This window comes from Taudactylus pleione, unplaced genomic scaffold, assembly GCF_031769625.1.
Source record: "Taudactylus pleione unplaced genomic scaffold, aTauple2 ptg000311l, whole genome shotgun sequence".
Classification (NCBI taxonomy): Eukaryota; Metazoa; Chordata; class Amphibia; order Anura; family Myobatrachidae; genus Taudactylus; species Taudactylus pleione.
In genome coordinates this window covers 2373991-2390000 of record NW_028284712.1, presented here as the reverse complement: position 1 = coordinate 2390000, position 16010 = coordinate 2373991, and the positions used below count along the sequence as shown (strand labels likewise).

At 39.1% G+C, this 16010-nt stretch overlaps 1 protein-coding gene across 13 annotated transcripts in view; it reads left to right on the top strand.

The window, feature by feature from the left end:
- The window catches only part of CELF4 (CUGBP Elav-like family member 4), a 1205468-nt gene extending 1192338 nt beyond the window's left edge, over positions 1–13130 (top strand). For 12 of the 13 annotated variants that reach the window (XM_088442426.1, XM_088442425.1, XM_088442421.1 and 9 more), the window contains one exon: positions 10813–13130. Coding sequence is in view for 2 of the 13 variants with exons in the window: in XM_088442424.1 (XP_088298550.1) it covers positions 10813–10871 (59 nt within the window). In the remaining 11 variants the exon portion in view is untranslated. Of the gene's footprint in view, positions 1–7103; positions 7270–10812 lie in introns of all 13 variants that reach the window. The other variant, XR_015868754.1, reaches the window with a different exon arrangement.
- Positions 13131–16010: the final 2880 nt, after the last annotated feature.

Below are 16010 nucleotides of genomic sequence, written 5' to 3'. Positions count from 1 at the left end.
TTTTGCTACTGCCCGGGTGCTAAAACCTCGTAGGACACATCCGTCCCACATTGTCTATGCACAGACTTGTACTAGCTATTGCAATGCACGCTCTCAGAAATGTATTGGACATGTATTGGGCATTCCTGGCCAGTAAGTGGGAGGAGGCTATTCTGAGGCCCAGATATGTACTGTCTGATGGTGTGTTATGGGAGTGTTGTAGGTGTGTATCGCTGAACTGGTGGAGAACTCAGATAATTGGAGGCCAAACTCTGACATAGATTCTGCACCTAGTACTGTTCCTGCTAGAATGCGGGCAGGCCAGGGCGCTGAGGGAGCCGGCAAGGAGTCTCTCCTGAAATGGTGGCGTGGCCAGTCCTGAGAGGGGGCATGTCCTTGTGACACACCTCCAATTTGTCACACTTGGGGGCGTGCCCAGCGCTTACGGAGGTGCAGGGTTCCCCCCAAGCTCTCTCCTCATGGTGATAACATGCCGAGTGCATGTGCACGGCGTCTATTCACCCTGCGGTGATCGGTCGCCGCAACTTTTCTCACCCGTGGGACACTGTGGTCTGCAGGTGGGGATGGCTCAGGGCAGGCTGTTTTAGAAGGGCACCGCTAAAAAGGCAGGGTGCATTTTGCTCTTTTAAAATCGGGCAGGGTGCGGCGCTCCCTGCTAAAACAGCCTAGAAGGTACACTACCTAGCACGGGGCTGGTGCAAGTTTCAATGGTTGCGGCTAAAGACAAAGTGGGCATCCCAGTTCTTGCACATGCAGACACATGGTTATACGGTATGCGTTCGGCATCCCGGCAGTCTGGATGCCCATGCTTACCTTACCGGCGCCAGAATACCGACGCCAGTCAGAATGCTGAAGGTAAGTAGTGGGATAGGGGGAGAGTTAGGGTTAGGCACTAGGGGGAGGGTTAGGGTTAAGCACTAAGGGGGGAGGGTTAGGGTGCAGGGAGGGGGAGGTTAGGTTTAGGCACTAGGGGAGAGGTTAGGTTCAGGCACCAGGGAGGGAGGGTTATGGTTAGAGTAGGGAGAAGGGGAGGGTTAGCATACCGACCACCAAGTGTCGGTATGTTAACCCTGTCGGGATCCAAGCATCGAGATTCTGACTGCCTACATCCCGTCTGTCGGTATTACATACCAATTCCGTTTATACACCACGGGGAAGGGCAATAGCATAAAGTTCCAGGCACGACTATAGCAAAAGATGCTAAAGCAACAAATGGATGGACCTGGTGCTGGTCTAGTCATGTCACCCTCACATATACATTTCTGTGAGTACAGGGCACTCGTGTAATAGGAGATGGTTCAGCATGTTTTCCATGGCATCATGCCCTAGTTTGCACAGCTTGTGTAGCCCTCTTTTCCCTTTATAGTGTTTGACACTATGTACATAAAAGTTTTACAGTCCGGGAATAGAACATTTGAAGTGGGTGAATTAGGTCATCTGGGATGGTCCGTGAAGCTGACTCTGAAGTCACAAAGCAGTCAGAGCTCAGTCACACGGCCCTTGGAGGACAACCCATGACTGGATGCCGATGAGTTTTCTCCACCAACCAGCCATCTATTAAATTGCTTTTGTTGTTGTAAACACTTTACTGAGGCTCCAAGGTAAAACCGACTTAGGAGGTTGTAATCTGATCATTGGTAAGGCTCCTCTATCTTGTAAACCCATGTTGCCTAGCACTGTTCCAGTGGTACATTGATACACAGATACAACGGTAGTTGCTCAATCAGCTTATTGGTCCATCAGAGGTGCATGTAAGAGATGGGTTAATCTAGACAAGAAAAAACAAAAAGAACATTTTTGCCGCAGCAAAAGTGACTTACATCCTACATGATAATAGAAATGCAGAGATCTCAGTTACATACATTTGCAAACATATGGTAAGCCTCCAACCACATCAAGGTGTTTCTGCTCTGGTGATCCTACACTGCATGGTGATAGCATCACTTTGGGTCATACAGTTATATAATTCTAAATTGAACCCTAAGTCATCTGGAGGCACACCATGATTTCCCCAGTATGGCACTACAAGAATCAGTACAACTTCCAGCTACTGACCCCATACATGCCTCTCAGAACAGTGATACACAGAATGGTAGTTGCACAATCGAGTTATTGACCCATGACAGGTGCATGTAAGGGAGGGGTTAATCTAGACAAAGAAAACTGGTAAATTGACCATCACAGTCAGTTGGATGCATCATGAGGTCCAAGGAGAAACTACAGTAATTGTGATGCCAATATTGGGCCTGGTTCCGAAAGCTTGTGGATACTTATACGGCCGTAAATAGTTTTAGCTAACTGCGCAGAAGTGACTTTATGCATTTTGCGTATCTCATTTATAGCCGTGAAACGTTTTTTTTGGGGGGGGGCAACTGGGCAGCAACATTACCGCCGAGCAAAAGAGATTAAGGGAGTGTCACGGGAGCATAGTGGGCGTGTAGCTACAGTTCTGCGCTATTCTGAGGCACACGTACTGCAAAGGCTGTTTCTGGTGGATTTCTTGTGCTGGCACTAGTGCCAATACTAACAATGTGGGTTTTGGCTGCGGACAAAAAAACAGTTGGCAGTGCAGCTTACACTTGAAGCCCAGTGGATACCCACATTATTGGCATACGTTAGTAAATCTGACTACCACGGCTGACCGTACTTGCAGCCATTTTCGTGCGACTCAAGCCCATAGTGTTGGTGTTTAAATGCATATTACCGTATCAAGCTGCAATTGAATACTGTAGGTTAGCACAAATGTTTGGCAGTTCCAAAGCATCTGGATATATTACTGGAGATTTCAGGACTACATTGGCCACTTCTCCAATGGAATCTTTGTGAAGACAATTGGCCAGGATTCTTTCAGTAGACGTCTGCGCAAAATACTGGGGCTATCGAGTTAGTGTCCATACTTTTGGCCTCATTCTGAGATAGATGCAAATCCTGCCGCGTCAGCGTCTTCGTGCGCAATGGCTGTGTGAAAATATGCAAATGTCCCAGCCGCCGGTATTTGTATTGCGATGCCCACAGACGTCTTGGCAACTTGCCTACAACGGCGTACAGTACCATTGGGTGCAGATCAGCCGATTATCAAACTTCTGAGTAACCCTAGGGTAATCCATTGGGAGTCATGCACCGTGCGGCTCCGACACATGCGCAGTAATTAAAACATCAGCAAACTGCGAAAAATATTGGGTTTGTGTCCATCTCTGAATCAGTACATTTGTTCCTGTTGTATTTTGTATGGTTTTCTAGGTGACTTTTATTCTTGTAGAGCAGTAAAACCAGCGGAAGCAGACACTTAGCAGCAAATTCTGTAAGAAGCCGGTTTACTGTCCATAATCACCGGCGCGCTCCAGTTTCCGACATCTGTGTTCAAAGGCGGAATGTTATGTTTTATGTCTGTTACTGCTCTGTCTTCCTCTACCCCAGGCTGCTTTCTCTCTATGAATACGACTACCTTCTTTAGGAAATTGTAGGAGCTGTTCAATTACTATGGCTGTCAAATATTATCCACAAGTGTTTAAGCTGTGATAGTCTATCATGTCCTTAACCAACGGAACCTAAAAGAAAAAAAGCTGCATAGATTTTAGCAGCACGATTGATGTTTTAGAAAAATCCCCTCCTACCTCTCAGGTAGAGATGAGCAAAATTTTCAAACATTGTTTCTCAAAACTATTCACCTTGTTATGTATTTGGGCCTGATTCAGAGCCGCTCGTAAGCGGCCGCTCGTTCGTTCCGAGCAATGTTTACACAACTGCGCATGCGTACGGATCGTAATACACATGCGCGAACCAGTCAGTGCGGCCAAAAATCGTTTCTTCACTAATTAGCGAATGCCTGCTATTTTGAGTGACAGGAGGAGGCGTATGTGGGGGGAAACAGGGGAAGGTGCTTGAAAACGGGGAGTGGAAATCCGAACGCAGGCGTGCTTAAAGGTCAAAACGGGCGTTTTATGGGTGTGCATAATTAATACAGCAGCGTCATTGACCACGTCACTGGGTTATTTTATAGTCAGAACTGCTCGCAAGATTGCGGTAGGAAAAACCAACCACAAGAATAGCGAGCAGTTCATATGCTGGTCGATGTACTCGATTAATCTAATAAATAGCGGACATGACGTAGGATGCGAGCGGCCAGGGGGCGTAGTTTTCAAAAAAACGACCGCATGTTTTGTACGCTCGTTCAGACCTAGAGGCGTGAACAGACCGCAAAGAGCGAACGGTTCATTTGAATAGCCACCTCTTTTTTCTGAACGAGCGAGCGCAAATAGCGTCCGGCTCTGAATCAGCAAGATACACTATTCTGCTTATACGCATGCAACGCAGTTGCTAATATCAGCAGGGATATGCAAATGTTTGCATTTGCATTGCAATCGCAGCCTGACATAAGGCAGCCCACTTCTCCTTACTCACATCCGTATACTTGGGCAACATACCGAAACAATCGGTAACATCGAGTAACATCAGACCCATACGCACAGTTAAGGCACGTCAGACCTCACTCAGGAATTGCTTACTTCAGTGCACACTATGAGGCCTCAGGCTGCGTATGGTATCGCAGTGGCTAATTTATGCACGCCCCTGCAACAGCGTTGAAACGCACTGGCACGCCTGCGTTCACCCGACCACCCCTCCCCCCGTCACCACCCACAAACGGCACTTCCTGTCAATCACTCTGCGATGGGTCTGCATGGTCACTGCGATCGCAGTCCTGTTCGCAGTGGCTGGTTGTCACAGGCACACAGCAATGCATACTCTTGCACAGTACGCAACAATTGGCCGATTGCGTGCGTATAAGCAACTGTGATCCCTGCTGAATCAGGCCCTAAGTTCTGTTTTTGGTGAGCGGAATTGGCTCTTCTGCAAAACACCCGGTTCGACCACAAAGCTCGGTTGGTGTGGAATTTCAGCACCGTTTTGCTGACAAGGATGAGGAACGATTCAGCTGGTAGTGGGCATGTTCTCTCTGATGCCTGGTGCAGAAACTGAAACTGCCATCTTTGTGACCCTTACAGAAATAGCCATAGATCTGTATGGTAGAGTTCTGCACACTTATCATAGGTCGTCAGTCCTGTCCACATTGGCCTGGGTGCCAACGGAAAGGATTAAAATCTAACTGGCACATGATTGAAGAAAGGATATTGATAGGCATTGCGTTGTGTTGACTGCATGGGTATTAAGCTCTTCAAATAATAAAATATGTTATATGAACAAACATCTATAGCAGTGTTGGCTAACCTTGACACTCCAGCTGTTGTGGAACCATATATCCCAGCATGCCCTGCCACAGTTTTAGCATGCCCTTATAGCAAAACTGTAGCAGTGCATGCTGGGTTATGTAGTTCCATAACAGCTGGAGTGTCAAGGTTAGCCAACACTGATCTATAGTATATGGAAGTAATGTTTCTGAAGCAGCCCTATTGGTGAAAAGAGGGTCTTGTGTAAGAGGTATCATGCTTAAATTACAATGTTTTCGCACTGAAATTTGCATCATAAATGAATATTAAGGGCCTTATTCTGAGTCGGGTGCATCTGAGAGCAGTTTACCATCTGGCCACAGAAGCCTACTTACTAGTTTATGCTAATGAAAGTCTCCACCTGTATGTGCCGATTATCTGTGCATTTGCATAGGGAAGACCACCCCGCCCACTGTCTTGCCGTATGCAGCCTCAGACGTCATCATAAGTATCAATCAGGACTTCACTTACCCTGTGCTGGGTGCAAGACATCCATTTGAAACAAATGTCCCATCTCCTTCCCTATGCTGCAAACTAGAGCAGAAGTCAGCTTACACACCCACAATACTCCCATGACCTGCTCATGGCTCTCCTATGACACACCCACAAAAACTCCCATGCACTCTCACAACACTCCAATGACATGCTCATGGCTCTCCTATGCAGGGCCGTAGCTAGGGTAGTGCGGCCGGTGCCATCGCACAGGGCATCACAGGTCAGGGGGCGCTGTTTGGGCCTGTCAAATTTCTGTTTATTATCATTCTTGCTTGTAGCTTCCTCTTATTTCATCCCCAGCATCTCCTGGCCTCTCCTATCTCTTTCCTGGCCCTTCCCCATGAAGCCATGGCCCTTTTTTGGGTGCATTATGTCCCTTTGAAAAATGAGGGGGGCGCCATTGCTCTTTCTGACACAGGGCACCAAAAAGTCTAGTTACGGCTCTGCTCCTATGACACACCCACAGCACTCTTATGGCACATCCACAACGCTTCCATGACATGCCCACGAGACAGAACCGTTCCATAAGATCACCTCACAGAAAGACCTGTTTCACAGATGTTGTGGTCCGTCAATAAAAGAATCAATCTGTCTGCTCATTTAATCTATGACGGTGTCGGTACACATGGTGCGGACCATGCACAGTTTTCAGATGGCCGCATTTGGACTTGCAACCGACTCAAGGCACAAAGCATGTGATTCTTAATCCAAAAACAAGTGTGTTGCTCATTCCTCAAGGGTTATATCCTACAGAAACATCATCACTGAGCACTGGTGCTATGTGATCACTGCTGTGCAAGGCAACTCGTTAGAGAGTGACAACGATCGCATTGGGGAGTTGATCCATGTGAGGGAAAATAAACTATTATCCAGGAAACTCTACATCCCAATCTATATGGACTAAAGATGCCATAACTTTATTAGGCTGTATGTCTATGAAAATCATGTCTTGATTACAGCAGATACAGAATATTAACATAAAAAATAATTATATAATATATGCATACTTCTTTTGTAAATTAGAATACAATATGCAAGTTTGAGCGTAGGTCTATAGAGTTCCCTTACAGCACTTTACTTCGAGACCTCTGAAATGTTGCTTAAAGGGCTGGCTGGAAATGTTTATCCAAGAATTTGCAAGGCTATGTCATTACGTGCATGTGTTCCTTTATCATCACTAGAGAATGTGTGTGTCCCGCCTACGCCTGTCTTGCTCCCATCTCTCCATGTGTCCCTTTGCTGTGCCACTTTTCCTCTTTTGCTTTAGTCATCTCTTACATTTTATCTTTGCTTTTGTCACCTGCTTTCATTGTGGTTGCTCCAATGACCTGTGCTTAGTACTTATTCTTCTCTTCCCCTCCTCCTTCCTCCTCTTTTCCAAAGAACAATGAAACAAAACCCAACACACAAAACATGCCAAAAAGAAAAAAAAAATCTTTTCTTCTTTTGTCATTCAACTCAATCCCAACCTAACCAGACCCAACAAACAGTCTCGCGCCGAAAAAGTTAACGTAATGACGTGAGAATGGAGAAAAGAGCCCCCCAGTCCGTAAGTTCAATCAGCAGGTTGAAATGTGAAATGATGGCGTCATGTAGTAAGCTAATGACCTGGCAGCATGACACGCCGTTTTGTGGAGGTGCTGTGGTTGAACCATTATTTCTTGGATGTCGTATCAGTTCATGATTGGCCAGTCATGATCACATGTGCTGTTTTATTTTATTTATTTTTTTGTTTCAATTATTATTTATTTTGTGTTGCCACCAGTTTTACTTTGCTGCAATCATTCTGTTTAATTGGTGCTTGCGGTGGGTCTTTAATTTCCTTGTCCAGCCTTGCTTTTTATGCTTCCTTGGTGTCCTGTAATGTAGATGGTTAAAAAATAATTAATTCTAAAAATTTAATTTGTAATCTTTACAAATTATATGTGAACTATTAAAAAATCCTAAAATGATGAGTAAAAATGTGTTGTGGTTGATATTTTGCACTTGGTACTATTGTGTTTTTTTGGTATAGTTCTATATATTTATGGAGATTTGGGGGCCTTTTTCAATTGACCTGTTTCTTCAGAAACTCTGGCTTGCATACATTTTTTTAATTTGGAGACAATATTTACAATTACTGTTCAATGGTTTAGGTTTTGAAATATTAGGCTAAAGTTAATTTGATTTGTTTAAACAGTATATTGTTTGTTTAAAGACACAGTCCCTCTTTTTAAAACAAATGTGAGTTACAATATTTTGAATGTTTATCAAGGGGGTTTGCTAGATGTAGAGATTTTTCTAAATTCATGCACATATTCATTGTTCAACTATCATCTTCTGACAATTTAAAGTATATCAAAACAAAAAATGCTGTCATTATTGGAAATATTTTTTATTACACAAACCCTATGAACCAGTGCAATGACAAAAATAATGATTCTATAAAGTTAAGGTACATCAAACTCCCTGAAGTAGTCTTTAATTAAAACACTTAATTATACCATCTGAGCAAAATCTAAGATTATTATGACAACTTTAAGGCTTGTAATGAAGTGACATTTGGGCAACAGGTACTTCAAAGGGAAACCCTAACCATTTATTGGAATAAAATATTAGTACAAATTTTGCCACCAGGTGGTGATGTGGCCTTACAAATCCCTTGACGAGCAGTCATTCAATGTGTCCTCCTTTGTGGTCAACAACAGTTTTCATTCGAAGAACAGCATTCTCTACAGTGGAAAGATTGGGGTAGAAATGATAAAAATCAATTAGACAAATATACCTCCCAATGCTCCTGATTATAAAACTATATACCATAATCTCTATAGACCTGCCATTTCAATTTAAAATCAGGAATGTCTACAAGAAAGCTGGTACTATAAGTGCACATAAATATAAATAAAAGAACTGCTTAGTTGAAACAATTAAAATGTATCCCCATTATTTAAACTTTAAAAAATGGGATTGATATCTATTTACGCATTTCAGCCAAAGCCACCCATAATCATGAGCTACGGTAATAAGTTATAACTCATATGCTACAGATGTAAATTAATCAAGATATTTTTATTACTTTTTCAACTGATCACTTCCCTGGGTGCTGATTCTCTTACTTGTACCTTGAGCTCCTGTAGGGAGATGCACCTCTACTAATACTAATCCCAAATTTATTATGCATTGCTGGTGAGTTACCGTGGTCTTTATGTTTGTTTTGTTGTTGGTTATGGTCTAAAATAGCAGACTGAACATTGTGTGAATGGGACTGGAACTTTAAACAAAATTCTGTAACAAAATCAGTAAAGAAAAAAAATCTATATCAACATATATATGTTTATTTGCAACTGAAAAAGGGTCCTTGACTAGTGTTTCTTTGTTTATTTTATTTATTTGGTGTTGTAATTGTTTACCTGCTGTGTATGGTTTGCTGTATGTTGAAGCAACAGTGTTGAAAACCTGCCAGCATGAATTGACATTCGGCATGACAAACCTAACCGAGTGGATCCTCTCAGCTCCAGATTCTTGATGTAATAAATCAAAGAGTGCTCAGGAGGAACCTGCTGGCGAGTACGAGATAAGGGTTTCATGAGCTAATCCTCAATGATTAGGCATCCAACTAAAATGCCAAGCTTAGCCCGATAATGATTACACCAGAAAAAAAACTTTTAAAATATTTTTTACACTTCTTTTTGAAGTCTTAAAGCATTCACATAAATGGACACATTTTGGAAATAATTGTTTTTATCTGGTTTCACTTTTATATCTTTGGATAAAATAAATTTTTTGTAGGGCAGCAAATCTACACATATTTTGCTTCAACAATTATTGTGTCTTTTTGAAATTGAAGTTATGACAAATACAGCATCTGCAAAGTACAACATAATGTTCCCACTTCTATAACTCCCAGGCAGAATCTACTTGTGGGATACATATAAGTGTTGAAATAGTTTTATAATTAATGTCCCTTTCCATTTATTATTATTATTACTACTGTTATTATTTAAAAAAAATAGAAATCAAGATCACAGATCTCACCCAACATGTTGCAAAATGTTATAAAACTATTTATCTACACTTATAACTCTATGATACCTTTGAAATATTCCACTTTAATATATTTCATGTCTATGGATTATGAGAATATTTTATCTGATTTTTGCTCAGAATAAATTTCTCAGGATAGCACATGTCAAATCTAATTTCAACAAGGATTTTTTATTTCTTGAACAATTTCATTATGGAGCTTGCTATATTAATTAATGCTCCAAACTTTTTAATAGCTTATACATTTGGTGCTTTTTTAAGTAGAAAAAAGTATTCAAAAAAATCCTGTATCCTTTCACATAAGCGATGACATCATAGGTAGAAAAACACAATGGGCCAAATGTAATGGCCTCTGTGTTGCTGAAACTAATAATGTTTCAGTGATTTAGCTGCAGATTTTAAAGCAGCATGTTTTAAAAGCAAAACAGAGAATACTGTATGTTGCCTTTAAAAAATTCACACTTTAAATTTTGTGACTATACCACAGAAATGCCAGCACTTTTGGCAAACCAGGGGGCTATTCCATTTGGTCCAAAATGTAGTTGCAGTATTTAGATATTTTGGTTCAGCAAAAACAGACATACAGTGATGTTTCTGGTAATTTTTACCTAATAAGTATAGAGAAAAATAAAGTATATTTTTTTAATTCATTTAACATAATGAAGTGGAAGTTTTTTACTTTATCTATTCAGTTTGAAATAAAGAAATATGATATTATCAAATTAATTTTCTTAGTTTAAAACCTTATATACAGAAAGCATATAATAAGAAATTGTCAGTATAATTTCAAAAAATGGTGATATTTGCTGTATTTCCATGTTCTGTGTGAAAAAGCAGTGATAATCAGTAGATTTGCTGTAAATTGCTCATTGGAAAATAAAATCCTTGATGAAAATGTTTGGTGTAATATTTTAATGATCAATTTGTAAAAACTCTGCCCTTGATAAAATTGATTAGAAAGTATGTAATTTAGCAACTGCTATTATCATTAGGGAATTTTTTGTCACTAGGATGTTGTACCCTTTATATCCTTGACTATTAACTGATTATCTCCTTACTTCTATTGTAGGGCAGGAACTGACTGGGCCGTATTCTAACAATACAACATACATATATAAACATATATGATCGAGAAGCGCTGGATCACAACTTTGACATATCAGCAAGTACCAATTGTGCTGAGGACTTCAGACTTTTCTTCTCCTTTGATTGTTAAGCCTGTAATATTTCTTCAATGAAAGTATCGCATCTGCTTACGTGGATGGGAACTCAAGTCGGAAACATCAGACAATATCAAGATCAATGGGAATTTCCGAACAGACACTGATAATACCACACAAAAAGGCTTTTTCTTCCAACTGGAAACCTGAAATCTGACAAGGAGTGCCTGTCTGCCACCATGATTAATGTTGCAATGGTAAACCCATAGCGACTTTTACAAGAAGCATTGTATCTGTCATTCCTTAGCTATTTAGGGACCAAAGGACCAAACTTTTTATCGCAGACTTGTAGCTGTATGTAAAATATGGAGTTAACTTCCTACATCTCAGTTGTTCTTAAAACAGTTTGAGATCAATTATATGAAATATGTAAAAAAAAAATACTTACATGCTTTTAAAATGGCAAGATAATAGTTATTTGATACTATAGAAGGTTCTTTGGTTATACTAATTCAAGTATGACAATTTCATATGGTTTTCTGTATATTATGAAAGGATAAGTATGTAGAGATTAAATAGAGGATAGCTATTTAAAAAAAGCAAATAAAATAAAACAAAAAAAAAACTAAAAAATAAATAAAAAATAAAAATAAAAATGCATTAGAAAGACAGTAGTGGGGAAAAAAGGTTTGTAAATGCTTCTAACTATTTCCCTTTCAAATCTTAATAGTTGTACAGATTTAACAGAAAAGTTTAAGATACCTATATAATAGTCAAAGAAATTAGAGAGCAAAAAAAAAAAGAAAAAAAAAAGAAAAAATAGACATTAGCATTATGGCTAAAAGAAAGATGTTGTAGAACTGTAATTTTTGTAGAGTTTAGACTAAGCATAAATTCTTACTCTTTGCCAATTGCATATACTGTATTAAGGAGGATATGAGAGGGTGATGGCAGTATTTAACTGCAAGCATTCCACCTATTAAGAAAACTTGACTCTTGTAAAATGATGCAAATGAAATATTAAAGTTACAAAAGCTATTGTCTTTTTATCAGTTAATTTTAACTTGAAGAATGACACGGCTATTGCTTCATATCTTCGTAACCTGCTGTTTGCTAACTCTCTGATCATCCTCTGCTTTAGTAGTTTCCATATTTGTTCTAGACCTTCAGGGCAAAAGATAGCCTAGAACCTTAATGTTATAAAAATAAATAAATAAAAAAAAAACAGTAAAAAAAATATATACAATCTTTGAAGAATTTCTGAAACTGTTTACAAGGAATTTTGAAAAACAGGGGATGTTTAAAACGATGCTGGCTCTGTTTTTCTGTAAATACATTTGCATATTTTGTAGGTCTTTTAATTGTAATGATAGAGAAAAAAACAAGGAAAATTATTTAAATGAAAGCACGATATTTATCTTTGGTAATTGACTTTAGAGCAGTTAAAAAAAAAGAAAAAGATGTTGCTTTAGAATAAATTTCAGATTCAGAAAAAGTCAATGAACTATTTAAAAACACATATATTTTAAAATATATCATATTTATTCTAATTTATTTCCACTGTATGAATTATTGATTTTATCTTCTTACTTTGTTCTCACTTCTTTTAGTTGAACTAAAAGAGTGCAATGATCATGTTTTAATTTTTTTTATAAATATATATAAATATAAATATATATAAATACACACAAGATTCTTAAAGTATTATCTCCTGCAATGGATCATGCGTTTTACCTTACCTTTTGTTTCAAAATCAAGATAAACTGTTATTTTCTAGAGGGTATGGAACACTGTGATGTAACCCTCACCCTGGACACAAAATGGGTCAGTTCTCTAGAACATGATTTTGTCATTAACTATTTTAGTTAACCCCTGTGTTGCCATGTTGCAGGCCTGTCTTGCATCAAAAGGGTAGTTTTTAAATATATAATTTTTAGACAAATAGTTTAAGTCTGTGATCCTTGCATTTGTTCATTAGAATGCTGGCCAGCCTTTTTTATATTTAGGGAGCAAATTCTCTTCCATTTTTATTCTTTCCTCGCCTACTCTAGGGCATTTTCATTCTTTCTCTGTTCTGTTCCTTTAATTCCTGCTGTTAGTAAGTACAGGTGTGTACAGCAGCTGCATTTCCATTCAACTGCTCTTTTCACTCTCAATTACCTTAAAAAAAATCTCCTTGTAATCTTCTGTAATTATTGAATGACGCTTTTCAGCTTAGCCCTAAATAAAGCACAGTTTAAAAAAAAGTTTGGTTTTTTATTGTTTTGTGCATACTGTATGAGGCAAGTAGCAATTCAACATTTAAATATTATTATTATAACTATTATTACTCATGTAACTGAGAAAACTCACTGTAGTTTTGATATTCTTGGAAATTATTTTTCTTTAAACACTACATAATGAAGTATACTGTATTTACTAAATTGAGAGTTTTTAGAAGTGGAGATGTTGCCCATAGCAACCAATCAGATTCTACTTAACATTTAACTTGCACCTTCTAGATGATAATAGCTAGAATCTGATTGGTTGCTATGGGCAACATCTCCAATTCTAAAAACTCTCACTTTAGTAAATTTACCTCAATATGTCTAAAATAACTGGTGTGTACTGTATATATACTGCCATATCATCTGTCCCAAACATGTTGTATGGATCTTCCAAAAGTTGTGCATGAGGGTGGGGCTTCTCTCTATAGAAGTACTCTCCAGGTGAAGTAGAATCTGAGCAATCTTATAAGTAAAATAATACACCATGCTGTAATCCCACAATATCATAGTAGAAGTAAACGGGAAGTAGCGACATTACCACCGCCCAGAATGCCGGCTGCCGGAATCCCGACAGTGGAAGGCCAGCCCGAGACTCAAGATAGGCGTCAAAATCCCGACGCCTATCTGAGCTTGACAACAATATCCCGATGGCCGACATCCCGAATGAAGGTAAGCGGGCTTAGTTTGCTCTTAGCTGCGGGGGAGGGGGGGAGGGTTAGGGTTAGGCATTCCCCGGTGGAACTTAGGGTTAGGCACTCCCCAAGGAAGGTTAGAGTTAGGCTAGGGGGAGGGGAAGTTAGGGTTACACACCCCCAGGGGAGAGGTTAGGGTTGGGAGCCCCCCTGGGAGGATTAGGTTTAAGGTGCGGGAAGGGGGGGTTAGGGTTAGGCACCACCGGGGGGGTAAGGGTTTGGCACCCCACAGGGAGGTTAGGGTAAGGCACCACGAAGGGAGGGTTAGGGTGAGGGGGGGGAAAGGGGATGGTTAGGGTACTTATGTGCCCCTGTCAGGATATGTTATCATTGGACTTCTGGCGTGGTATGAGAACCAGCAGCTATTCAGCCATCGGCAAATCGTACAGATTCCGAAGTAAACAACATAATTTATTAGCATAGTACATTTTTAAAATATTTCCATATTTTGTGTTCAATTTTCATGATTACTGCGCTTATTTATTACACATAAAGACACACTTGACATGATTACAGTACAGCGCTTATTTATTACACATAAAGACACACAGGAAATGATTACAGTACAGCGCTTATTTATTACACTTAAAGACACACATGACATGATTCCAGCGCTTATTTATTACACATAAAGACACTTGACATGATTACAGTACAGCGCTTATTTATTACACATAAAGACACACATGACATGATTACAGTACAGCGCTTATCTATTACACATAAAGACACTTGACATGATTACAGTACAGCACTTATTTATTACACATAAAGACACACAGGACATGATTACAGTACAGCGCTTATTTATTCCACATAAAGACACACATGACATGATTACAGTACAGTGCTTATTTATTACACATAAAGACACACATGACATGATTACAGCGCTTATTTATTCCACATAAAGACACACATGACATGATTACAGTACAGCACTTATTTATTACACATAAAGACACACATGACATGATTAGTGTACAGCGCTTATTTATTATACATAAAGACACACATGACATGATTACAGTACAGCACTTATTTATTACACATAAAGACACACATGACATGATTACAGTACAGCGCTTATTTACTACACATAAAGACACACATGACATGATTACAGTACAGCACTTATTTATTACACATAAAGACACACATGACATGATTACAGTACAGCGCTTATTTATTACACATAAAGACACATGACATGATTAGAGTACAGCGCTTATTTATTATACATAAAGACACACAGGACTTGATTACAGTACAGCGCTTATTTATTACACATCAAGACACATGACATGATTACAGTACAGCGCTTATTTACTACACATAAAGACACACATGACATGATTACAGCGCTTATTTATTACACATAAAGACACACATGACATGATTACAGTACAGCGCTTATTTAATACACATAAAGACACACATGACATGATTACAGTACAGCACTTAATTATTACACATAAAGACACACATGACATTATTACAGAACAGTGCTTATTTATTACACATAAAAACACACATGACATGATTACAGTACAGCGCTTATTTATTACACATAAAGACACACATGACATGATTACAGTACAGCTCTTATGTATTACACATAAAGACACACATGACATGATTACAGTACAGCGCTTATTTATTACACATAAAGACACACATGACATGATTACAGTACATCGCTTATTTATTACACATAAAGAAACACATGACATGATTACAGCACTTATTTATTACACATAAAGACACACAGGACTTGATTACAGTACAGCGCCTATTTATTACACATAAAGATACACATGACATGATTACAGTACAGTGCTTATTTATTACACATAAAGACACACATGACATGATTACAGTACAGCGCTTATTTATTACACATAAAGACACACATGACATGATTACAGCGCTTATTTATTACACATAAAGACACACATGACATGATTACAGTACAGCGCTTATTTATTACACATAAAGACACACATGACATGATTACAGTACAGCACTTATTTAATACACATAAAGACACACATGACATGATTACAGTACAGCGCTTACTTATTACACATAAAGGCACACAGAAATTGATTACAGTACAGCGCTTATTTATTACTCATAAAGACACAC